Source organism: Melopsittacus undulatus, chromosome 7 (genome assembly GCF_012275295.1).
Source record: "Melopsittacus undulatus isolate bMelUnd1 chromosome 7, bMelUnd1.mat.Z, whole genome shotgun sequence".
NCBI lineage: Eukaryota > Metazoa > Chordata > Aves > Psittaciformes > Psittaculidae > Melopsittacus > Melopsittacus undulatus.
The window spans coordinates 9,375,149-9,400,914 of record NC_047533.1 but is presented as its reverse complement, the minus strand read 5'-3'; the positions used below and the strand labels follow the sequence as shown (position 1 = coordinate 9,400,914).

Here is a 25,766-nt window from a genome sequence, read left to right as displayed (position 1 = left end):
TTGGTTACTTCATGTTTTTACAGCAATCCAGAGCTCTTAGAAGAGCTCTTAAACTGTGCACTTTATCTTTTTGCATTCCATGAGATGCAGTGCCAAAATTTAATTACATGATTACACCAACAGGCATATTTCAAATGTGCAATGAGGAAATAAAACACAGTTGATATTATGAGACATAAAATGGCCCTTCCTCAAGGAGCAGTGGTATTTCCCTAAAAATAGGCTTCTTACAGTAAATAATACCTGGATTCAACTGAACTAGTGTCTGAAGAGACAAACTGAACTATTTTGGACAGCTCAGCACCAAAACTAACAAGAGTTTACAGAAACTGCAAACCATACTTTTAAGAATATGTAGTTAAACATACCACCACGTAATCTGTTTTCAGGTGGTCCCCAGATTGGTTCAGACACTAAAGCCCTGTTATTAAAGGTTAAGCCATTGATGGCAGATGCGATGGTAAATGTTTAGAGGAAATGGAACTCAGTGAAGTGATGTTCAGAAACATCCCACATCTGCACTTCCATTGTTCATCACATCATATTAACACAGAATGCTAATGCCAATTTCCTTAACTGTAGTGACAACAGCTCCTTTAGAATACCACGATAGAGGAGACTGCTGGTTAGCTGTACTCTGATCATATACAGAAGCCAACCTACCAAGCACTTTTAAGCCATCAGAATTATGAAAGGGGCAGAAGTCTACCATTAGACTAATGCTTCAAATCTGATGGCCATTGTAATACAAACAGAAGAAAGAGACAGAAACTTCTGATAGGGATAATAATTTTTGATGCAAGACTTGAATTAGCACAACTTCAGTAATCCTAATAAAATCTATTTTGGAAAAAAAAAATTATTCATGTTAAATTACCATCCCTCAAAGAAACGTCACCAGCTCCCTTCACCATCTAAGAAAATGTGACAGTTTAAAATGATGCTCTGAAGTAAATCAGTATCTGAAATCCTTGCAATTGCAAAGCAGGGAAGTATATATGACGCACACTTCAAGCAATACTGTTAAGTCAATATCTTGTGAGACTTGAGAAGTTTACAGGATTTTTGTTTTTACTTTATGTTTGCACAATATACAGCACTGGAGTTGTGGTCTGCTGAATATAGGACCATCATTACATGATTATGAGGCAAAACTAGCATTACATAATGCTTAGTCAGCCAATGCAACTTGTCTGCTTAAATTCATTTCACCACAAAGATTTAAAACAGGAAAAAAACCCACTTACAAAGTTGGTGCAGAACCATTATCTGCAAGGATCAGTCTGGGATGTTGCTGAATTGTAATAGGCGAGCTGGAACCTGATCCTGAACTTGCTGAAGACATACTGGGTGGGCGGATCTCAGAGAGATAGTCCGGAGCAGAATCAATTTGTAGTGGTAACTGGTTAATGTGGATATCATCCGTTATAGGAGAATCCATAATGCCACACGTTAAAATGTGTGAAAGACTGCAGTCATCACAAGTACATCTGTTCGAGAATTAAGATTATAGATTTTTATGACCTTGTTTAAGTATCATTCATTTAAAACAATCATACTCTTTGTCCCAATAATGTATTTCCTTTTTCCTTGAACAAGAAATTAATGATTTTTTATGATTTCGTATTAAAAACATCAGCTCACCTTCTTCTATAATTACAGTTCGGACAGTCAGGCATGCTCAAACGTGATGACAGCATGTGTCTCATTGTGTCTGTGAAGTTGTTCTCCCCAGCTAGTGCTTTCTTGTTATTAAGCTGAAGTAAATTATAAAGGCAGTGTTTTAGTAGGGCAAGACTCTCCATTAACAATTCCATGGCACATCATGATTAACACATTACATAATCAAAAAGGGTTCTTTGGGCAAAGTATTTTAAAAGCAGAATAATTCAGAATAATTTCATGAAGGTGGTGTTTTGATCGTGAGTGAAAAAAGGAAGAAGTTCAAAGCTAGAAACAACAAACATATGGCACTGAAACTCTTCAAAGAAAGTATGTTTCTACTATGAACTAGTGAAGTGGCTAGGTTCCTCTCCTTGACTAATCTGTATGTGCATGTTGCACTGTACATCCACTGACGCACTCTGAACAGTTCTTGTCTTGTTTCATGATAAGGACAAAAGGACACTGCTGACAAACGGAGAATGCAAATGCACCCTTAGCTTGCAAAAAAAGAATTAGGTCTAATTCTGTAGACACAATGGAGAAATGCAAAGAACAAAGTAGCTGGCCAAAACAGCACTTGACTGTGTTAGTTGAAAAATACAATCCAAACAATGTTCACTTGGCAGAAGCCTAATCCTAAAAGCACCTAATTTTCATTAGATACCTACAAACCTTATGTTAAACAAGGATGTGCCTAAGCTTCCACTTCTATAGAAGCACAGACCTGATCCTTACCTAAGAAGCCATGGGCTTACAATTCACTTAAGGCCAATTAGGATCAAGGAAAAAGAGGATTCTTCTTCAAGTCCTCTGAGGAGCCCTGTATACCAGATATTCTAAAGACATGGTTAACATAGGCTTATGTTCCTTATCTGAAAAAGTACATACTGATGACTGCTTTGAGACATTGCCAATTTAAGCTTAAGCTTAAGTTTATTAAAATGTACTTTCTCTTTCCCTGGCTCTTAACTATCATTTCCTTCTGTGCAGTGGTACAGACATGGAGAGATTCCCCATTCTGACCTGACTCTAGCAGAGTCACAGAGTTACTCTCACAGAAAGCATAGCACATACCTGAATACTTCTAGGCTACCGTAGAGTGTTCTGAGTCCTAAACAGTAGATATAATTTTATAATAAGGTAGGAACTCCCACTAGTCCCTCTTTGGCTACAGCTTAAAAAAGGCAGATAGCTCTGCACACGAAAAAAAGGATGTAGGAGCCATCCTACAGATAACATCCTCAGCAGTAATAATCACCTGCCCTGCTACTGCAACTCACACCCCCCAGCTCTGTACACATAAGGAAATTTGTCAAACTCTTGAACACAATATTCTCTATCATGTACATCAAGGCAGCTCCACGCTCTATGTATTGGCTGTTTTGGATCGCACTCTAAGGCATCAAAAATTCCTCTCTTATTGTATAAAGAATTTTACTACCTGGTATTCCATCCTAAGACTGTGGTGCTTACGTTTTTTCATCTACCTAATTCATAGCGAGAACTACCTCCTTATAGAATATAACAAATTGCTTCATAAAGCTATGTTAATTAGCCAAAGTCCAGTAGGTTATTATCACTAGCAATTGAGATTATGTACAATTACATAGTCTTCTTGGATCTTGCTTTTGTGTATTATAACTGACCAAATTTCATGCCTGGCATAGCTTCAGATCACACAGAACTAGCACAATATACTACACTCAAACGTTTGCATCTCACAAATACACATGAAGCATTTAGTGTAACTTAATAAGGTATAAAAAAAAAATCCTACCTGCTCTTCAATAAAACGCCTCTGTTTAAAAAATTCCCAGTCTTCCTTTAGCATGCGTTGTTTTGTTTTCATTGCCATCTAAAATAGAATTTAAGGAAAACTCATTGATTTGATGACAGAAAACCTACACTGTTGTCTATCAGCTCCATTAAACCCAGCTTGTATTATTTTAAAAGTAGCTACGTACTTAGTCAATACAAAATGTATTTTATTTGCTAATCATTTGAGTCACTTAAAATTTTATGTTTATACTAGTTTTCAGTCAGATTTTCTGAAGTTATTCTTTATGTTAACATTTAATTTCATGAAATATTTTCATTGCATTTTCAGTAAAATGCAATTGGCTTTAGATTCTCAACATCTCAGACCCACTAACATCCATGAACATCTAAAGCTACAAGACTTTCAGGGAGGCTTCAACGCAGACTCAAGTGCAAATTCTGATGTACCACGTGTGGAACTAACCACCCAATCCAAGAGTCAAACAAATTAGAAGTAGTGACCTAGACTAACACTATTTATACCACTTCTCTCCCTCGTATTTCATGGTCATAATTTACCCAAGAAAGGACAAATATTTTATAATTACTCATCCCTGAATCACATCCCCATAACTGCATATAGAGCCTGTAACTTTTTGTACACAAATTCTACTTTTCTAATTTAGTAAGTAAATTGACTCTAACAGAACACAAAAGCTTCCATGGATTTTAACACAGCAAAAAGCAAGAACAAAGATTCTCCTGTTGTACCTTTCAACAACATTTTAAGAGCATTACTTCATCAGTGAGGAAACCCAACTATCCCTGTTACCTTTTACAGTTCTTTTTTTTATTTACTTTATTAATAAAGAGATCTACCTCCATACAAAACATAACAAACTGCTTCATAAAAATTTTAAGTGAGCCAAACTCCAGGTCTGGTATAGGTTATACCAGGTTTATAACTCCAGGTTTTTGGTATAGGTTATACGACTAGCAATCTTAACTTTTCCCCCTCCTCCAAAAGCATGCCTCCAGAAAATCATACTTGATCAAAAGTTTAAAGTTTTACTTTTAACCTAAGTGTATTATTGCTATTATCATTATTTAACTTGGGGAAAATGAAATGCAAAGGTGGGGATTTGAACCAGTATTAAGTGGTAAAATTTTGCTTAATGAATTTCTGAAACAATCAGCAGCATGTAATTCTAATTAATACTGTAGATTTTCATCTTCCTTGCTCCAAGTGAGGACACATTAACACAAAAGAAAAAAGAGTTTCTCATGCGCATGTGTGCGTTTTTTAAAACACAGCATGAATGAAATATTCTTGAACCACTGGTACAATTTCTGAGACACACTAAAAAGTACTGCAGAGCCTGCAGCCAAAAGCATCAAATTTCATCCTGGCTGTACTACCAGCTTCTGAAAACCTCTGAGCTACATTTACACACAGCAACACTCACTGGTTTAGGTGCCCTGGCACCCAGCTGAATCCTCACCATCAATGACAGGCACCTACATTTGCTATGCATTATAAGAGAAGACTTTAATGCCAAAGAACGATGTTTAAAACAGCCAGTGCATTAACTGGGAGCTGCCTACTCAAGCCTGCCAAGAAAATGTCAAATTGAACAGCATGGTTTAAGTCTTGGTACTCCTGAGTATTAATGGGCACAGGGGCTGAAGCTAAACTTTTCCTACTTTCAACTTCACATCCTTTCCCATACCCCATGTCTGCAAGTATCTTAAGTTATTAATTCTATAAATAATTAAAAAATCACTGTCCCCTCTTTCTGTTCCCCAGTGAGTATTTCAGCAAGGCAAAGTAGCTGCAGTACAAAGCAAATGATCTGTGCCCAAGAATTCTGCTACGGAGTAGGAAAAAAATTCAAATGCCATCAAAAGGAAAAATTTACACTTCAGTCTTGCACATCTGCACTGAATATGCTACCACTGCTGCCCAAAAGAGAAAACAATTCCGCCACCACTTTCTTTCCTCCTCCCTGTCTATTTGAGGCTAGAAGGTATTTGAGATCCATCAGACAGGACACAGTAAATTGAGACAGGCAAGTGAACAAGAATGAAACTGATTCAACCATTAAACAAAGCCAGCAGGTTGGTCAGAACTGATGTACCACCAGATCACCTGTGAGAACTCTGATGTGCATACAGACATCACAGGATGCTTGGCGCTCCCAAACTTTGAAGTCTGTATCAAATGTGAATAGCACATTTGAGCATCTGAAAATTCCACTTGTGATTGCGATCTATTTTCCTAGTCTCTTTCACTAGAAATAATAATTCCTCTTGTTACAAACTCTCAGCACTGAAAAAGTGTTTCAATTATTTATACAGCCACCATGAAGAGGAAAAAAAACAACCTAAAAAACAACAAATCCAATTGTGCCTGTACAATTTTTTCTTACTAACCTGACCAGGACTGTAAAAAGAAAATCATACGTGCAGAGAAAAGCAGAAAGCTCTCCCTTGGTTCTTGTGGAGCTGGGCAAAGACACTCCTGTATGCCTTTCTTCAGTGGGAGCCATCGTAAAAACGAAAAGGAAACACTTTCACACCAAGTACATATGACTACCTTACATGCTTCAGGCATTACTTTCCAAAATGATCGAGATGTATTTAGTATCTTCCGAGTTAAATGTAGTTGAAATTTGGTAATGATCTGGAGGTACACGCTGCACACATTTAAATTCTTCTATATTCCAAATACCCTAAACATTTTCTTCTGATTTTACCGTGATGAATACAGGTGCTGACATGAACAAATCCTTATTCTACATTTTATCACAGCGTGTACACTTGATGCAGCAGTGTATTAAGTTACAGCTGTGTCATGCACCAACATGTTTTACACAGTGTTTAAAAATAACAAAAGTACTATTTGCATTGCTTGTAGAAGATACTTACTCCCCTAAGAACAAGTAATATGGCATGTTACATGATTGCAGTGGAGAGTCCATTAAATGTCTCTGCCAATGTCCTATCTGAAATTTGGGGTATAGTTCTACAGTAGATATATGAGGACCATTCTCAACTTTTCCTCTGCAATGATCTGTGTTCTAACCTTTGATAAACTAGCAAGAAAACCTCATAATTTTCTTAAGCCAAGAGGCAGCAAATACTGAACATGCATTCACTGTTAAGATCCGCAGTAGCCAGGCTTTCTGATTTCTACCTCGTTGACAAAAAAATCACTGCAAATTTGGATAAGATGGTCATACTGAGTGATGTATTTTTGATCAATGGAGTATCACCACAAGTTATCACCAACACAGGGTTTAAAGCAAAACTGTGAAAATGTTTTTCTATGTATAAATACCAATAAAATACCAATATCTCCTTTAAATTTTGACGTTTTAAGTTTTAAAATTGTTTCCCCTACAAATCCTCTCACAGGGTTTTTTCTTTGGTCATTAAAAAAATCATCAGGGAAGAGCTGATTTTGCAGATAAACGAGTCAGAAGCCTGATCTCAATGTGACTACACAAGTTCTACCTTTTGAAAAATAAGTGTTTATGATGCAAAGTGAACTGGGCTCCCTTTGTACTGGAGAGGCAGTATCAGACAGACACAATACCCTGACACCACGAAGAAAATGACTTCTAGTACCACAAAATGTGAGATGATGAAAATTTTACAGAGCTGCAATCAAATCCTTAGATCCACAAAAGCAGACAGACTAAGAGAAAACTTTGTAACTGATACCTCACAGATGCAGACCCCAAATATAGAACAATCTCTAAAAATAAAATTAGTTATGCCCTGTCTCCACCTTGAAGGTACTGGAATTAATGGCAGAAGCTCATTTAGATCTTCATCACGGGAATAGTTTCTGAAGGACATGTACAATGTACTATAAGACTTTAAAATGCATTTGTTATCTATAGGAATAAAATAGCATTACTAAATTTCAAATGGGACTTCCGTATTCTTAATGCCCAAAAAACTTAAAAAATACAAGAAAAGCTCTATAAAATTCTGTATTTTCATTTATTTTAAGATATTTTCTTTCTTCTAGCTAACTAAACAGTATTCAAAAACTTATCTTGCTGTGTTTAAAAGAAAATAAATTCAAGTTCTTTGAATATGAGCAATTTTGGAACAGTATTAACAACCACTTGCAAAATAAACACCTATTTTTCAAAATATTAAGCTCTTGACAATGTAGGAGTTGGCACAATGTGATTATTTTCTAAGACTTAACACAAACTCAGAAAAATCAGCTATCACTTAATTAAAATGTAGTGAGACTAGAGTTCTGATTTTGACAGCTGTACAAAACATTACCATCACACTACACAACATGCAACAGTTTTTAAAAGCAACCTCTTCCTCTGAATTTCATTTTATGCAATTATTATTTTGGAAATTTAGAAGGTTTTGTGGGTGGGGTGGTTTTGCTTCTTTTCCTTTTCCTAATGACATCTACAAAAGAGCACAGATTACTGTGCTAGAGATATTACAGGCTAAAGTAATTAAAATACATTCAAAGACCATCTCTAAACAATGGCACAACAACAGTCTTCAGCAATTTAAAGGTTTAATTTCTGTATAATTGCCACTGCTATATTAGTGTTCTTTCCTATTCTGAAAGACTGACATCAATGAGAAAGGTTACATATTGTTGCTTCAAAGCTCTGGATAAAAATACCTCACTGGAGGCACAGGCTGCGCCCTGCATAATCATCTTGAGACTGTTTACATGATGCTTACCTGTTCATCAACATAATCATCTATTCTTTTCTGGCATTCAAGCCATGCTTCAGCAACTTGACCCATTTCCTGTTCCAGCTGATGATACCTTTGTAGCAAGGTACTATACATATCTTCACTACAGGAATCGTGTGTCGTTCCAAGCCTGAAGGTTCAAATAGCACTTGTTAGAGAAGACACATTTCACTGGAAAAATCATGCTTTTTATGTTCTGTCAGCCAAAAAAAATGTTGTTAGAGTACAGTTATTGTTACACCTAGGCCCAGAGCTGCTTGTGTCCCAAAATTAGGTATTTTTAGACATTCTTCATAAAATATCCAACAACTGCTTGTTCCAATGCTCTATAACCAACAACAAGAATGTGGGAAGTGCAACATTTCCAGAGTTTCTTTCCCACATGCAACCAGATATCAAACCTACTGAGCTATATTTATTCCAATTTTGTAGCTTGACATATATCTTTCCAAATTCTACGAGCTAAATACACACGTTGACTATTTACTAAAGAGCTATGTACTAAAATACAGCCAGAAACTTGTTAATCAGAACTCACATGATCAATGTTAAAAAAACTACTAGACAAGTTGGAGTTCCAGCTGGGAAAAGTGCTGTAGAATGAGGAAAACTGAGGTAATTTGGCTGCATGCAGTTATCTACTATCACTTGAGCAGCATCACGTTCAAAAATGTGGTTATGCCTTTCACTGATGACTGTCTCTGTAAGGAGCCACAGAAACCGGAGACAGATTTACCTCCTTTTCTACTACTACATTGTTGTACATCAAATTCCTTTAAAGAAATAGCCATCAGAATGCATCACCACAACAATTAAGTAAATAAGCAAACTTCTGAGATCTTAACTTCAGAAATAACAAGACAAAATTCTATTTGATAATGTGTGTTTAAAGCTGAATTGTAATGACCTGTAAATTAACACAAACTGACACTTTTCAACACTTCAGTAATGAAGAGAAAACTAGTAGGTAGTTAATGAGGCACAGAGGCTGTGTGATGAGTCAAAGCCAGTCCCCCAAAAATAAATACATGCATCTCAACACTTAATATTTAAGCCCAATTCCAGCATTTCAGGGAGGTTTGTTACAGATTTCCATTGCAACAGGATATTAATTCAATCTAAGAACTACACAGTTGTGCCTATCGGCTGGCAAAGAACTAAGCCCTTAATTTTAATATGGCAATTAAGTATAATGAAGAGCTGAGCAAACAAGACAGCTCAGTAAGCATTAAATTACAGCTGTTAGCATGACTTCACCGATGAGTTCAAGTTTTATTTTGTTGGTTTTGCCCAGAATCTGCAACACAATCACTTTAAAATGGTGCACAGGCAATTTTGCACATTTAAAACTTGGGAAGTCTATGCTTGGTAGAGTACATAAAGCAGTTTAAAGGGATATGGTGACTTTAGGGTACACCTCTTCCTCACAGTCAGTGCAAACATTGTCAATTCCTGTTACTAGACTACAACTTACTACTTTCCTTAATGCCTGTGTTTCTGGTATTTTGCAATTATGTGAAACTGTGATCCATACTGTACGGAAGTTAACAATTTGTTCTCATAACTACTGCTGAGCAGTTGTGTATAAAATCTTTTTTAAGAGTTAGAAGAAAACCTTCATTTAAAAAAAAATTTACATTAGCAATGCAACAGCATTTACATTTTCAATTTGTGCCTCTTGTGCAAAGGTTAACATGCTACCAGTCAATACACTTTCACCCTTCAATGCAAGTATAAAGCAACAATCTAGGTAATATTTCAGTCCTGTAAAGAGGTGGAACATATACCTGAGCTGCTGCAAAAATAGGTAATAAAAAGCATCACACATATATAAAACTTAGTAAGAATTGCTTACTTTATATTAACTGAATCTTTGAAGGCATCACTGTTGACATAGATCCTACTGTATGCCTGCGTATCTTGATCAGGAACCCAGAATTTCTTGGCCAACAGCATTTAACTAAACCTTTGCATTTACCCTGAACACTGTCCCACACCATACGGGGAATGCAAAGAGGCCAGAAAAGCTCCAGGTATCAGTCAGGTCATTACCCAGTAAAGCAGTCCATTGAATGTAGGAGGTGTATCAGTAATTGCATGTAATCAAAACCATCTTAACCAACAAAAGATATTTAACCTCTAAGAAATCTTTCATATAGCCAGCTTCATCAGGAAGTACCAGTCATTCAGCTATGCAAGGACTGGATTTCCTTAAATACTATGTTTTGATGACAAAAACACAGCCTTATGAAATGCTTTGTCTGATCCAGAAGCTCTGTTGATAATATTTAATTCTTGATAAGCATATGGACACTCTCACAGCTGGTCTGCAGATGGCACAACTGAGTATGCCTCCTAAACAAACCAGAGGTGTTGACTAGGTATCAGAACAAGATACAAGACATTAATACTCTGGCAGTTCACCCTGAGTAATGACCAGTCCTGTGAAATACTGACACAGCTTATCACATATCAGCTAGTAACCTCCATTCCCAAAAGACTGTTATTTTGCATCTCCCTAAAAGAACATCTTTTCTAGCCTGACACCTGATAAGCATCCTTGGGACTAATCACAGCACAACAACTATATATTTTGAAAAAGCCAAATATACACAAAAGATTCAGTGATTTAAATAAAGGATGAGAGAAAGGGTGAACACAAAAAAAAAATCTAAGTGGAGCTGAGATGCCAAAAGGCCATTTCACATTTCTTCTTCGGGAAGAGAAAACAATGAGGCCAATGCTTTTTTGAGAAGGAAATCTGGCAACACCTTCTCTACTGATCAAGGGACTAGGCTTATGTGAGGCATGTCTGATGGAATTTTCCTCCACCCTCCACCGATTCCCAATGGAAGGCAGATTATCCTCCAGAAAAAAAACAAAATCTCAGGAAAGGCTACCTAATTCTCTTACTTTAAGACCCGCAGAACTCAGCAGTAAAACAAGATGTACACTATATTAACTGGAAACCACAGAATGGGAAGCTTGTGCTGAACCTCTCCTTTTGAAAACACTCATGCGAATCTATGTAGGCAAAACCACAGTTTATACAAAATACCCTTAAAACCATCTAGAGTACAGAGATGTACGAGAAAATAAATTCCTGCAAGAAGATTCTGACTTCATCATATTTAATACTTGCAGGTAGCTGTCACCACAGTGATGCTACGCAGGGAAACACCTCCTGTTGCTCTGATTTTCACTGCAGTAGCACTTGAGAACAACTGATAAATGAAAACAGTCCAATACTTCTGTTAAGAAATGACTGTAGGCTTCACTAATAGGCCTTCATCTGCAGAGCTGATGAACATAAGCAATCCTGACACAGCCAGGACTGCTGGAGTAAGAGATGCAGAAAGGCCTTGTCAGAAAGCATGGAGATGATTGGGGAATAGTGTCAGAGGCAATGGTACTGGGAATCACCAGGAAACCATGCAATTGAACAACATGCTACTGAACACAGGAACAGAATTATCTGTCCAGAGATAAAGAAAAACAAAACAAAACATAAAAACCCAAGGAGAAAGGACTTTCAGTACAAACTCAGTGTCATGTAAACCAATTAGACAAGATATTCTGAAGGACCTTCAGACTTCTTGCTGAGCACAGCAACAATTAAGCTATCTTGCCTTTTCTTGCTTTCCTTTCTAGTATCTACCAGATACTAGAGCAAAAGGAGAGCTCAGAAATTTCTTTATTCACTGTGAACATCCCTTGTGACAGCCTTAATCAAACTGCTCTTGTACCATGGAAAAATATCTGAGACAATACCTTTAAAACACATGTACACCGAGCATGAATGTCTTCATCAGGAACTAGTTTGAGAAGTCAACGCAAACCTATCCATGACTGCACTTTAAAAATGTTCAGACTTAGGACAAAAAAAAAACATATAGAAGAATTAATACGTCTTCCCTGGAGAGCCCAAACACGTTGCAGGTAAGCAAATTACAAGCAAAGCAACCTTGCCAATAAAATACACATTCTGAACACCCAGGAAACATAATAAGCCACAAGGCTTACAAGCGTATTGCAAAGGATGTTGTTTCTTTTGCCTTCTCTAATGAAAAGATTGGTTAAAACTCCAAATTAAGTCACTTGTGCGCTGTGGGAAGCATGAAAGCATTGAGGCTTTAATTTGCTTGTAGAGCTACAGAGACAGCAGTAATGCCTGATGACAAATGAAAAATAGTACTATTCAGTCATACCACCAGCATTTTAATTGGATGCTGTCATTTTACCAGGTAACTGACAAGTAAGTAGATTAGGGTTGTAATTCTTCTGACAAGCAAGTTATGACAGCAGCCTGCTCAATCAACAATACTGTTTTCAAGACAGATCAACAAGGATTTTTACCTATTAAACTGTGGAAGCAGCAGAGATTATTATTTTTTAACACTATGTTGCAAATAGAGGTTATCACTTCTTCAAATTACAAAAGAAAAGTTAAACTCTACCTTAGCTGTGACACCAATGTTGGTAAGCTATTCTGTAAGAGTGGCTCAGAAAATACCAGGTTTTCAAACAGATGCTTATTGTGCAATTCCCATGTCACCTGAAATTTCTTCAAATGTTCATTTTCCTATTAAAAAAAACAAAACCAAAACCAAAATCAAACAGGGTTAGGTGGAAAAAATATTTGAAAACAAAAATCTTGCCTCAGACAATCTAATTTCCAACCTACAGCCTGTATCAGCCGACTCAGATCTTATGCAGTTTTAATACCCAGAAACTCAGAATTTAAGTAATTCTTTAATAACTTGCATAACCACAGCTTCATTCACTGTTTTTCTAAATTGTCATGGATTAGAAAAAAATCAAAAATCAAGAATCACACTGTAGTTGAAGGCTGCCATTCACTTCTGCACTGAAAGACGGAATTTAAGATCTGAACCAGTTATTTTCAGGTTTTCCTGTCAAAAAATTGTCCGATTATCTTTCAGTTCTTTGAACTTACCTAGGAAGAGACACATATAATGGCAAACTGTAATTTCAAAACTGACATAAGTAAACGGTTCACTCTAAATACAGCCTAAACCCAAAGTTTTCTAACTAGAGACCAACAGCTTACTTGTCTAGTAAGCAAAATGTTTTTCTATTTGAGGTTATTTAATACATAACTGTATTCAATTTCAAGGCCTAAGCTTAAATCTATTATTATTGAAACATACAAATCAAAGACAGGTCTGATGTGTTTTCCAGTCAGTCAGTTTTCCCACATACAGCTTGCAGCATGCAGGTATATTTTATACAAGCCTCTTATTCTCCCAAGCAAAATTAAGTGCAAGCATTCTGGCTATCAGATCAGCAAGACAGCCCCATGCACCATAACCTTGAATAGCCAGAAATATCAGAATATTCTGGAGCTTTGAAGTTTTGTTAGGCATAGTGGGTTAAAAACTAATTACATATTTATATCGGACCTAACCATGAGACTCTCAGTATTCAGAAAAACAGTCAGGAGATTATTATTTAAGTAGGGTGGGTGTTCCCCCCCTTCCCCAAATTTCACAAAACACTCTTTCACTTTGAATACTGTCTTCAAAATATTTAAAATTTCCAAAAAGTGCCAATAATTTCTCAAGGGTTAACACTGAGGCAGATTTCCTAAGCAATTTTCATACTATGCTGTGAACAAACCAGTCAACACTTGCACACAAAATCTTGTATGCTGGATTGTACAGATTATGGTATTTCTCACAAAGAAGTACCAGGTAAATTCTCCCTTCTAGTCTGCTGTACTGTGTACTCAAGGACTCTTCTGTACTGACCACAGTTGTTCCAGCTTGCTCTCAGTATGATCTGTTATTCCCTGGTGGGCACAAGGCTTTAATTCCTGCTCTTGAACTTTACTAGTCAGCTGGATGCCTTTGAAAGGAAGAACCGTTCACGATTTCGCTAAGAAATAAGTTTCTCTTCAAGGTATTATATGCCTTTGTACAGCATGCTACATGCAAAGGTTTTACCTTTACAGGACGGCTGCACTGAGTTTAAAGATCTTGACTGCCTCTTATATGTTTCAACTGAAAAGATTTCTTTTTCCATAGCACACCCGAACCTTGAGAGAGAACAACCACGCACATTGGAAGGGCTAGTAACTGTACTACCTGTACTGAAAGCTGTGACATACTGCTCTATTTAATAAAAAGAGTTATTTAATAAACTTTAGAAATGTACCATAAGATACAGTAACCTACATTCTTACATTTCAGCTTCTGAATGTCACAGCTTAATAGGAAGAGGTTTTCAGTACTTACTGGGATGCAGAAGCAAAAGGACAAGAAAAGTCTGAGCTATTTTGTGTTCTCTTATGCTTTGTTTTTGTTACAGAATAGGAATTTTATTTTACTTTGGTTTCTGTCATAAAAGGGTAGATGGGGAGTTCAAGCACCTTCTGTCTCTGCATGGCCATTATCTCAATCTCTCATACCTGCTAAGTTCACAATAATAAGCAGGAGAAAAATATTAAAAGATTATTTTCTGATCAGCTATGTAATTCTGGTATTAATTGGTTCATTACTGGCAGATACACTTTGAGAAAGCTAACATTCGTACTGTAATCCCTCTGCTTTTCAGCTGAACCAATTTCCAAGTTCCAGAGCAAATCAACCCAAAGAGCTTCTCTCAAGCACCTTGTTAGAGACTCGAGGACTATTAAAAGCAGCCAATAAACTGGAGATGGCAGTGACCTCACATCTGTATCTAAGTGCTAAAGCTGGGGAAGACAAATACAGGCAACAGCAAATACAGAGCACTGACAACAGAAAAAGGCATCAGATATGCTCAAGTTTCTCCACAGAAACAGCTTCCTGTTTTGTCAATTAAATTTTACTGACAGCCCTACCTCAGTTAATAACACTCTGCTTCCCCTCCATTTTATATCCTTCTCACCCATGGCCATTGTAGACTTGTTACTGCCTGCTCTTTTCCTCTTTATATACCTAGACGGTCACTTTCAGCTAACTGGCAATAAACCCCAAATTTACCAGTTTATCCACCTTTTAGTTTTCTTTTTGCTTGCACAAACTTTACATAAGAAAAGGAGTATACATGATAAGGACATTAACAAAAGATGCACAGGAAAGGATTATTAACAGAACAGGATTAATAACCTTGTCAGCCCTTAAACAAATAGAACGACAGAATTTGTTTACTATATTACTCATGATGGACAGTTACTCAAGAAAAGATTGCTTATTTTCTACCTGACAATATAATCCCAAGTCTAACACCACAACCAGTTGACAAAAAAAAACCCAAAAAAACAAACACCAAAAAACCAACAAATATTTAAGAAAAAACAAGAACTTCAGAAATAAGTGTCATGGCAGATTAATTCCAATGCAAGAGATCAGCTTTTTAATTAGCCATTCTTGCTTGTAAGTGAAAAATAAAATTGAACATTGAAACAAGCTAAGTTAGTGCTGCACATTAAAAAAAAAATGTGTCTTTTAAATGTGGTTGTCAAGAGACCGTTAAAGATTAACTGAAAATGTGGGAAACACTTCTCTAAGGCACTATCTAAAAATTGTAAACCTGTTTAAAGGTTAATTTCAGAATAAGCACCACAAACAGCATTCTCTCACCTTTTTCTTTAGTAAGAAGAGAGGGGATTCATCAATTCACTGTAAGAGATGGCCGATCTACATTTCTGAAGAATTATGCTTGCATTTTATGACCCTCCCTATCTTTCAAGCATGCACACACAAAGCCCCTTATACTTTACAAACCACAGAAGACACCTGAAAGAGTCTAGAACAGCTCTGCTAGCATTACCCCATGTAAATAGAAGCATACAGGTTATTTTTTCAGTCTTACCAGAGTAACTAGGAAGGCGCTGATTGTACATGCTGCCTGACAGAGTGCACTGTATTCTTCAAGTAGGAGTGAGATGAATTGATGTGCCTGTGGTGGCCCTTGTATTGCTAATGTTGATGCAACTTTAGATCCCAGTGACAAGTGCCTGAGCAGACGAACCTTCATTTCAAGCACATATTCTCTAGCTTGCTGTTCCAACCGTTGGTAAAGCTGATATGGATCTCTTTCACAAAGCCTGTGTTTTTAAAATATTTGTGACCAAAAAAAGAAAAAAATTAAAAAAATGCACGTTATTAACAAATTTCACTTTCCTAAAAATATTTACCAGTTACTATGATAGTCATCAAAATGAAACAATGGCTATGATTTACATAACTATCTGAAAACTGAGAGAACACAGTCCAGTTCCCTATTTTTACAAAGGTCTTGTGTAGCTTTAGGACTAGGAGGCTTGCACACCTGAGGAACAAATTAATTTAGGACCTCTGTATTTCACTTCAACTTGTGAGCTAAAAAAAGCCCTTTACCCAATTTACATACAACCCTGCAGACACCTAGACTCTTCAGACAAGCTTCTTTGGAACTTCTTGCATGCATGCCTACTTAATGTTCCAGCTGAACAGCCAGATCCAGGCCTGATTAACATCCTGTAGCATTCACTTCAAGCCACTGAGGGAGCTTGATCTGATAGGCAGCCAGAACATGCCTAAATACATACTAGCCAAACTGTACTTGTTGACTGCTCTGGGGGACCCTTCTGTTGTTCAGCTGCACTGAAAGACATTTTTTGTAATTATCAGGCTCATAAGACACTCATAAAACTCATTCTCACCTTGAGTTTCTTATCCTTTCTGTACAAGGACATTTTTTTTCACCTTTGTTAAAGCTGCTGCTTTAATAAGTTGTGGGATTCATAGGGCCACAAAGAACATCCTTCAAAGGAACATAACTTAGGGCACTCTCCTGTGCCTAACTGCAGTTATTACAAATGACTGGTGTATTTTTTATTTTATTTTTTTTATTTTAAATCCAGGATAGGGACCAGAATTTGGGACTCATTCATCTCAGGGAAGCACACTAACACTGAAGCTCCAGACCTATATTGCCCTCCATGCACTCTATTCTGCCACTCAATACCTTCAAAGACTGTAAGATACAGCTTCAAAGGGGGTAAGGGCTTCCTGCTAAGGACAGCATACAGCTGGCTAGGTCTGATACTCTCCTGGAAGTGAGACAAGGGTCTGAGCCACCTACCACAGAAGAAAACTGAACACAATGGCCACTCTCGAGTACTTCAGAGTAAAACTGTACTATTTGAAGTCCTGCACATGAGTTTATGCACTTACCTCCTGGTTTTTATAGTGCAGGGAGGTGAGGAAGAACAGGATTAGATAACTACTTAAGAGTCACATGAATAAAAGCCTGCTGCTACCCAGTCCTTGCTCTTCCCTTGTCACTCACAAAATACAATATTATCACATTGCCCTAAAGTGCACCAAGATCCGATAGGGACAATACTTGGCACCACTAATTATTTTCAAATAAGATGACCAGACAGTCCATCTCTTGCCAGCTGTGTCCAACAGAGCTAAGCATGGAATCAGGAATTTCTGCCTTTTAAACCTTTACTTGGCCACAGCATGATCTTGGCATGATACCTACATGGTACATTTGGGGTTTTTTGTTTGGCTGCTTTATTTTTACACTTTGAATACCTACATGGACTAGCTTTCTTTAATTTTATGACAGCTCCATGAACTGGACACTGATGTCTGCTCAAACACACAATCCTCATTTTATTTCATACTCTGTAGACCATAAAGAATTCGAGTGAAAAATAATCACACTGACATTTAAGGTTTCCTTGTCTGAAAGCCTGTTTCTGCCTTTGTTTTCAATAATCTCTTTCAAGGGTAAAAAACAGTTCTAGAGAAATCAAAGCTCCCAAGTATGTAAGAAAGGTACACAGTACGTGGTCCATTTTCCAAATTTTTTTCCATTAAAGAGAAGCTGCACAAAAATCAGCAATCATTTTAGCTGTGATTCAGTTTTAAGTACCTACACACTAAGCATTTTTGATTTCAAAACCTATGTTGCACGTTCTAATCAAATAAATAAAGCATGACTAATAGGGAGGCATAATACATTACTCTACTTTTACACAACTCATGATCAAAACCAAACAGTTTTTATGTAACAGAAGTGCAATAAGATCACTTAATTATCTATTAAGGCTGATTCAGGAGTATAGTCATACAAAGAGCAATGGTAGATGACTATAATCTTTCAAAAGTCTCACGTTGCCAGAATTTACCTTCAACTAGAAACTCCACATGACAACTACAGTTTGTCAGACCTCAGTGTGTTACGTACGTACAGAACCACGGAGAGCAGCTATTCCTTGACCATACATTCACTTAGACACAAAATGAGTAACCCTCCAGAACAATTTAAAGACAGCCACACTATTCTCAAAAGAAAAAAAAACCCCACAACTGCAGATCTCATTAAGCACATCTTCAACTTCACACCTAGAAAAGCTACAATTTCAGTTTCTGAAATGAGAGAGAACATCACAGTATCTTCCTCATCTAGTAATCAAAGCCTCTTCTAGGCGTTACAATTACACTAGGATACAAACACTATTTTAACTCGGGTTAGTTTGACAAGGTAAGATTTTTCATGTAGGGCAATTCAAACTAAACAGTATCTTACTATAATAGTAATCATATAAAAGTCTTTTGAAGAATAAGCTTTTGGGACCCTTTCATAATAATATATTAATATTCCTACTGCAAACAGCATAGGAATTTAATAGCTATACATACATTCAATCCAGCATTTAGAAATCCCACATGATACAGAACTGACTGTTCTAATGGTGAGGAAACCATTCCAGTAACCAGATTCATAGATGGTAAATAACACTGTATTAAAAAGCAATATTTCAAACTACTTAAAAGCTAACTTTAAAAATGCTCTTGGCAATTACTAGATATTTTTCAAAGTACTATACCTATCCACCAGATCTTTCATTCCTTCTTTATCTGGTACCAAAGATTGGTCTTGGTCATCTGCCAAAGGGGTCCCAGCTTGGCGATATATACATCGAACCATGTATCTTACTTCTGACCAGTAATTTTGGAGCTGCTGAGGTTCACGTTCAGGCTCTGCTGAATTTTCTCTGCAAATAATGACACAAGTAATTACTTAGTATCTGTACACTGCATAGGTTTACTGATTCCTGCTGTTTTGAGGATGCTCTTCAGAAAAAACAATGTGCATCTAAAAATACGTAAAGTAGAAAACTGGCTAAAAGTTGCCATCTGTAAGTTACTGTTAGTGTCAGACAGCCTGTTTAAAGAGTTTAAGTACACACCAACAGATAAGCTGCAGCACTGCCAACAGTCTGACTATAGGCAGCATGCAGTTGAGTTTGATCAGTTCTTACCTGCGCTCATTACAGGCCTCACAGTTGCATGCTATGTCTGAAGGAGAGGAATTGCTAAGATCTGCAGCAGGCACTGTCTGTGCACCAACGGTTATTCTTCCCCCTCCTACAGACTCCTGCTGTGATCCACTGTTTCCAAGAGGCATGTGCAAAAGGAAATCTTGGCTCTGAAAGGGGGAAAAAAAAACACCCCAGGTAGCCTTCAGTTTGTAAAGTAGAAGCCTGAAATGTTAATTGGTAGGCAAATATTCATGTGGTAGTTCTTAGTGGTGAATATATTTTGGGAGGACACTCAACCAGGTACAAAGAATTTACCTTCAAACAGCTTAATAAATGCAAGAGGTGAACTGAGAAAACATAAATATAGTTCCATTTCTAATAGCCAAAGTATGTTGGTTATAATTATTACCTTTAAGTACTCCAGTATAAACAATGAACTAGGCTAAAGGAAGGCTTGCATCATCCATCATTAACCATAAGCTAGCAATATTTCTTCAGTCTGTATGTGACAGCATGTTTGACTTTTGTAGTTTAAAAATCCCTTCTAGCAAAAAGCATAAAATTTTCTTGTTTACAACAGCCAGATACACTACTTCACAGTAATGGATGCTAGAAAGCTGCTGTCATTGGGAATGGATGCTATCTCCTGGGTACAGTGCTGCTCATTACTAGCAGATAATGTTAACCTCTCTCCAAAGGCTACTGGTATTCTCGTTTCCAGTTTCCCTCCCCCCTCTGTGCTTGCAGCCTCAGTACAGACACACCTCCCTCCCGCAACCTCCCTAGGTTGACACCAGCTTTCTGTGGCACCAGGCAGAGACTTCTCCCACATTCGAGAATGACTGAAAGGAGTTTTTATGCTTCACCCCAGATCCTGGAGCAGGATGAAGACACAGGTCAAAAAACGCTGTATGCATTTGCTGCCAACAGCAAGATCAGCTACTGGGGACAGTGCTGAGGCAAACCAAGGTAGGCAATGAGAGCACCAACAACCTGAACACAAGAGCATCTATAGCACACCACTTGTACTATGCCTTGTAATGACTGATAATAAGAGGGGTTTTTAGCACTCTCCCCTTCCTCCAACCAGCTTCTCTAATTTGACTAGCCACCTAATCATTACCCGCTTTAAATTAAGCTTCCTAACTTGCAAAATCCTTCTGTTAGCTTCTAAAAATGCCTCTTTAAGTAAGAAAACAGTTACCAATTTAAAAAAAATACTGTAAATCTTTATTTTACCTGAAGCATGTGTAACTTAACCCATTTAGGAAGCTGCCTTCCTTATACTTGTAGAACACTTCTTTACTAGCTCATTAAACAGAGCTTAAATATGTCAAAAATTTTGACTCAGCTGAACAATAATGTGCTTCTCTCTTGCTGTGCTTTGAACTCTCTAGGACATGTTTACCATCAGACTACACATATAATTCCCTTAGATGTAATGTCGATGTAATGTCTTTTGAGTAATTTTACTAACCCCTGTTAATTGCAAGTATATCGGTAAACACTGTATACAAGTGATATACCCTGAATTTTCCTTCAAAAGAACTATGTTAACTGTGCTTTTAACATAAGTTTAACAACATATGCTACACAAAGACAATCTTTCCTCACGCTGATTTGTTTAAAAAAACCTGTATGTGCGTATGGGAGTGTGGCACAGTCTGTTAGCTCGCTACAAGGAGACATCAGATAGAATCTCTAATACTTCCAATTATCAAAGTGTGTGGCTTCCCAGATCAGTTGTGAAGATTTGGTTCTTCAGCAAAGCATGGTTTACTTCTAATTGGGTTTTCCTAGACCTGTCAGTGAACCTCTTGTATCCTTTTGCTACACTGAGCACAGCTCTTATGTGAGGCTGAATTCTCATTTGAGAATAAATTTTAACACTTAATTTAGAAAATAATCACAACTACAAGTATGAGCACCATATATCACGAGTCTTTGCAATGATACAACAAAGAATTAGTTATATGCATACAACATGCTGCGTTTCTTTATCAAAAAAAATACAGGAAAGAAAAGATGACAAAACTCAGACATGCAGGAAGGTGTCAGTGCAGGTGCACTGACTCAAGAACACTTCTGAAGGAACAAGAAACTTCACATCACAAAAGGGGCAAAAGACATCGGCAGACATAGAAAAAAGTGTAAAGATTAAAGTTGCATTGGTAAGAGTAGAAGAAAGAGAATTTAAGTCGGGGGAAAAGGACAAAGCGTAAGATCCAATAAAATAAAAGGGAAAAAAAACCAAACCCAACTAGAAACATCCAAGGTTTGCTCTACTCAAAAATCCAAAACCAAATCAGAACTCATTATTTTTGGAACAACTTGCCTGTTCAGTTTATCTCACGTGAAAACCAACTCAGAATCTCCTAAAATGCTTTCTAGGCACTTACAGTTAAAGTGGTTCCAAAGCACAAAGTAGCATTCAGTCCATAACAACCTATCTTACTTAAGTACTTACACTTACCACAAGAGACTGCTCTATTGTAGCATGCCTCTCCTCCTTTTCAACTGTTCTTCGACAGTCTGGACACACCCACAGTGGAAGATGCAGCATATTGTTTGCTTTTGGAGATGTGGAAAGTGCTGTTTTGCTGGAGTTTTTTATTCCGCTCTCTGAAAGCGAGGTATCTTTTCGTTCACTTCTACAAAGAAGACAATGCTCGCCAGTTGTATATGGTGCCCTCTGGCCCAAGCCAAAGGTAAAGGGTGTCTACAAAAAAGTTTTTAGATAGACAACTGGTTATTCACAGAATACAGGCTGGAAAAACCTATTCTGAGATTAAAAACAAACCTGAAACAACATATCCCCTCCTCCCCCATTTCAGCAATCATCATTAAATGGTGAATATTTGGAGTACCCCAAGATCAAACATCAGTTTTTAATATCTATGTGGCAAACAATTATTCCAATTATGAATATATTCCCATTTAAAAAGTAATGTTTTCAGGGAGCATGGACTACAGCCTTCCCCTCTAAAACAATTCAGCAAAAATTTAGTAAGTAAAACTAAAAAGGGATAGTACAATTCCTTTTCGTGTTATTTTTAACAGAAAAAAGGAAAATAACTGCTCTTCAAAGTTCTGTCACCTTTTTATATTAACAGAAATAAAGATACTTTCAGCTAAGCTGATCAGCAGGGTCTTAAAATCCACTATCAGCTGTTGAATAAACTAAACTTGGTAACTTATGAGGGCAGTAGCAGTTCAAAACCTTATTTCTCTTCCAAGATGGTACTGTGCATGAAATTATGGTTCAGCCACAAAATGCTGATTATTCACCAAGACTGATACTCAAAAACATGTCAGGCAGCACAAGCCAAAGAGACCCAGCTTTGTAAGACATAAGCAAAGTGGTAACAAATGGAACAAAACCATCTTGTCACAGCAGAATCATAGCTCTGACTGATTACATTACAGCTGCTAACTCTGCCTTAATTAGCAAAACCTTCTATGTAAGCCTCAAAACAGCTCAATTCTTTCTCAAAGGCAAAATTTAAATACATCATTCAAACATCCTTCTGGATAGTGCTCCAACCACAATACTAACAAAAATACTGCTTTAAAGATCTTGCAGGGCTGAACTGCACAAGCACAGGTGAAAAGTTCTTTAGGGCAAAGGACTAGTTCAATCTATAAAGGTTCATTAACTCTCTTCTAGTCTCCCCAGCAGCAATAAATTAATTCCCCATTGCTGACATCTGAAGAAAACCAGCATTTCAAAGTCTGTTTTTTTGTGTTCTTTGCATTTATAAAACTGACAGACTCAGCAATATGGATAGGAAAAACTGAGAATTCTAGACATTGAAAATAAAAAGACAGACTGAATTCATCTCCCGAAGTATCTTCTATCTTTCGGGAGTTCATGAGAAATGTAAGTTAATAGATGAAGTAAGAACAGCTAATCTCTTTACTCATTGGTGACTCTTGAAGAATTCACACCTAAGAATTAAGGCAAGAAAAAACACAATTTCTCCCGGCCTCCACTGCAGGTTTTCAGAAAACACTTGTTAAGGGAAGCCTTGCCCTGCCTTCTGAAAGGCTGTGACTAACCATTCCCTCACTGGCTCTACAAGCACAAACACATCTCTCACATTAGACATTCTTCTTAGCTGACCTGTGCTCAGCTGCAGATCTTAATGCCTAAAAACCCTGCATGCAGGAGGTAATGGCTGCTTATCCACTTAGCTCTGAAAGTTTCCTTGTTAAAATGATTTTTTCTGAAAACAGATTATGCCTCCATTGGAATAACAATGACATCTTAATAGCTACTGCAGACAGCTCCTTATGAACATCATCTGTTCCTAATGACATCTTCCACCACATAGGGAGAGGACAAAAATGTAAATGTTCAGAAGTTAAGACAATCTGACACTTACTCTTTTGTAAAGGTAAGGGGTCACAGCAAACATATCCAGCCACTGCAAGGACTTATAAAATTACAACTTACATATGTAAAGTTGCTCTAAAAAAGCCACTGAACATACAGCAGGAACAAGCAGCTTAATTCTAGCCGACTCAATGTTCAGGAAAACTTCATAATCTCCTAACTGGGCCTGTATTTACAACAGATTTGAAGTCGAAATGAAAGCACCTGGCTCCTACAGCTTAACACAAATCAACTGCTAAAACAAAAATTTCTAAGCAGTTTATTTCTAAGATAACAGACAGTTAGAACCTTGACAAAAACCTAGACCATAAGCATCTCAGATTCCCATTATGACTCTGTTACACTAAAATGAGGCTATGAACTGCAGTTTCTTATTTCTTTAAAAGATAACGGATACAGTAAGTGCTCATGTGACCATTTCAACAGCAGCAGTAAACTCTTCCTGGATTAGATGAGAGTTTGGAATTAGGTCACATACACATTTGTATGTGCCTTCACTGTAATCAGAGTGAAGTACACGTTTTGAGAAAAGCAAGATATTTTTCCACTAGTCAAGCTTCAAAAAAATGTGATGCATTTCTGCAAGAAAGCACCCAGTCTCACTTTCTCTTGGAAACATGTTCAGATATAACATTCATAAATGAAAGCTGGAAGTAGGACAAGCCAGAACAGAAATAACTGCATATCTACTATGTATTTAGATTTATTTCCAAGAATAACTTTATTACCATAAAACTGCATAGCTTTATTTTTACATCTCTGTCCAATTTCAAGCTTATTATAACAATAAAATTTTACCTTAGAAACAGTAGCTTTCATAGCTTTTTAAAGCTTGAATAGTGAAGTAATCAGAAACTGATTTTAGCTAGCAAAGTCCCAGTCTCAAATTTATATCTCTTTGGAGAGTTCTCCAGTACATTTAATACTTTCTACCACTAGTAAGTAATTTTTCTATCATACAACACCCACAAACTGTGGTGGCACATACCTGAGAAACACCTGTGAACTCTGATCCAACTGAACTGTCTGTAAACTGTGTACCATTTAACGAGACCTGGAAAAAATTGATAGTCCTATTGGTTACAGAAGTTCAGTTTAATGCTGAAAGAGCATTAAAAACATCAAACAACAAAACCTTTCCCTGCATCTGAGGGCTGATAAAACAGCTTTTGAAATCTGAATGATCGTTTGACTGCAGAGATGGAAAGCCCTTTTTCTTTTGTACTAAGTGTCTACAGATGCGAAAGTTTACAATTTATGTATTTTAAACTTTTGCACTATAGTTTTTTGTTACAACTCTGAGATGAAAAAACTGATACAGGAAAAAAGAAGAGTCATAAGCAAAATGCCATTTTTCCTTCTGCATTTGTGTTTAGCTTTTAAACTTCTATTGTCATTCGAGACAATTACCAAAGATTCTTGCCTTTTGAAAGCTGAATACAATACTGTTCAGAAAAATATGCAGTGTTAACCAGGAAGACTCTTCCACAGCAAGCCTCCAAATGGCATTCAGCTATTCCACTGCAGCAGCCGTCCTCCTGCCCCAGGTTATAAACCATACAGAAACCTCCCAAACATCTCTTCTATGCCTTGTTTCTCCACAAGTGTTATAGACACTACACCAGATATCGTGAGGTGCCTTTCATGTGTCCCAAGTGTTTTCATACAGCATTATTTGAGGACAAAAAACAAGAGTAAAGTTAAAACTGCATGAAAATTCAAGTCAGAAGGAAGAGCTCTCAGTCACACTGACTTGAAGAAAATGTATTTGATTTAACAAGAAAAAAAATAATAATGGGAGATAAAATAATAATGGGAAATAAAATCAACTATTTTTTTTATTTTCCTCTTCTTGAGCACTGGTTTCTCTCCCAGATTTCTGCTATAATTTACCTCATGCCTCTGTTCCACCTTTCACGTGTTTTTGCT

The 25,766-nt window shown here is 37.0% G+C and overlaps 1 protein-coding gene across 3 annotated transcripts in view; it reads right to left on the bottom strand.

Moving 5' to 3' along the window:
* Positions 1–24,885, bottom strand: part of FAM193A (family with sequence similarity 193 member A) — a 46,584-nt gene extending 21,699 nt beyond the window's left edge. Inside the window, exons 1-10 of one of the 3 annotated variants that reach the window (XM_005148526.4) lie at positions 24,826–24,885; positions 21,915–22,160; positions 19,442–19,608; positions 19,007–19,174; positions 15,991–16,225; positions 12,630–12,754; positions 8,158–8,302; positions 3,443–3,520; positions 1,645–1,757; positions 1,248–1,490 (exon numbers count right to left, since the gene is read on the bottom strand). In XM_005148526.4, coding sequence (XP_005148583.1) covers positions 1,248–1,490; positions 1,645–1,757; positions 3,443–3,520; positions 8,158–8,302; positions 12,630–12,754; positions 15,991–16,225; positions 19,007–19,174; positions 19,442–19,608; positions 21,915–22,004 — 1,364 coding nt within the window. In that variant the 5' untranslated portion in view covers positions 22,005–22,160; positions 24,826–24,885. The remainder of the gene's footprint in view (positions 1–1,247; positions 1,491–1,644; positions 1,758–3,442; positions 3,521–8,157; positions 8,303–12,629; positions 12,755–15,990; positions 16,226–19,006; positions 19,175–19,441; positions 19,609–21,914; positions 22,161–24,825) is intronic. The other 2 variants (XM_031048411.2, XM_031048410.2) reach the window with 2 other exon arrangements.
* Positions 24,886–25,766: the final 881 nt, after the last annotated feature.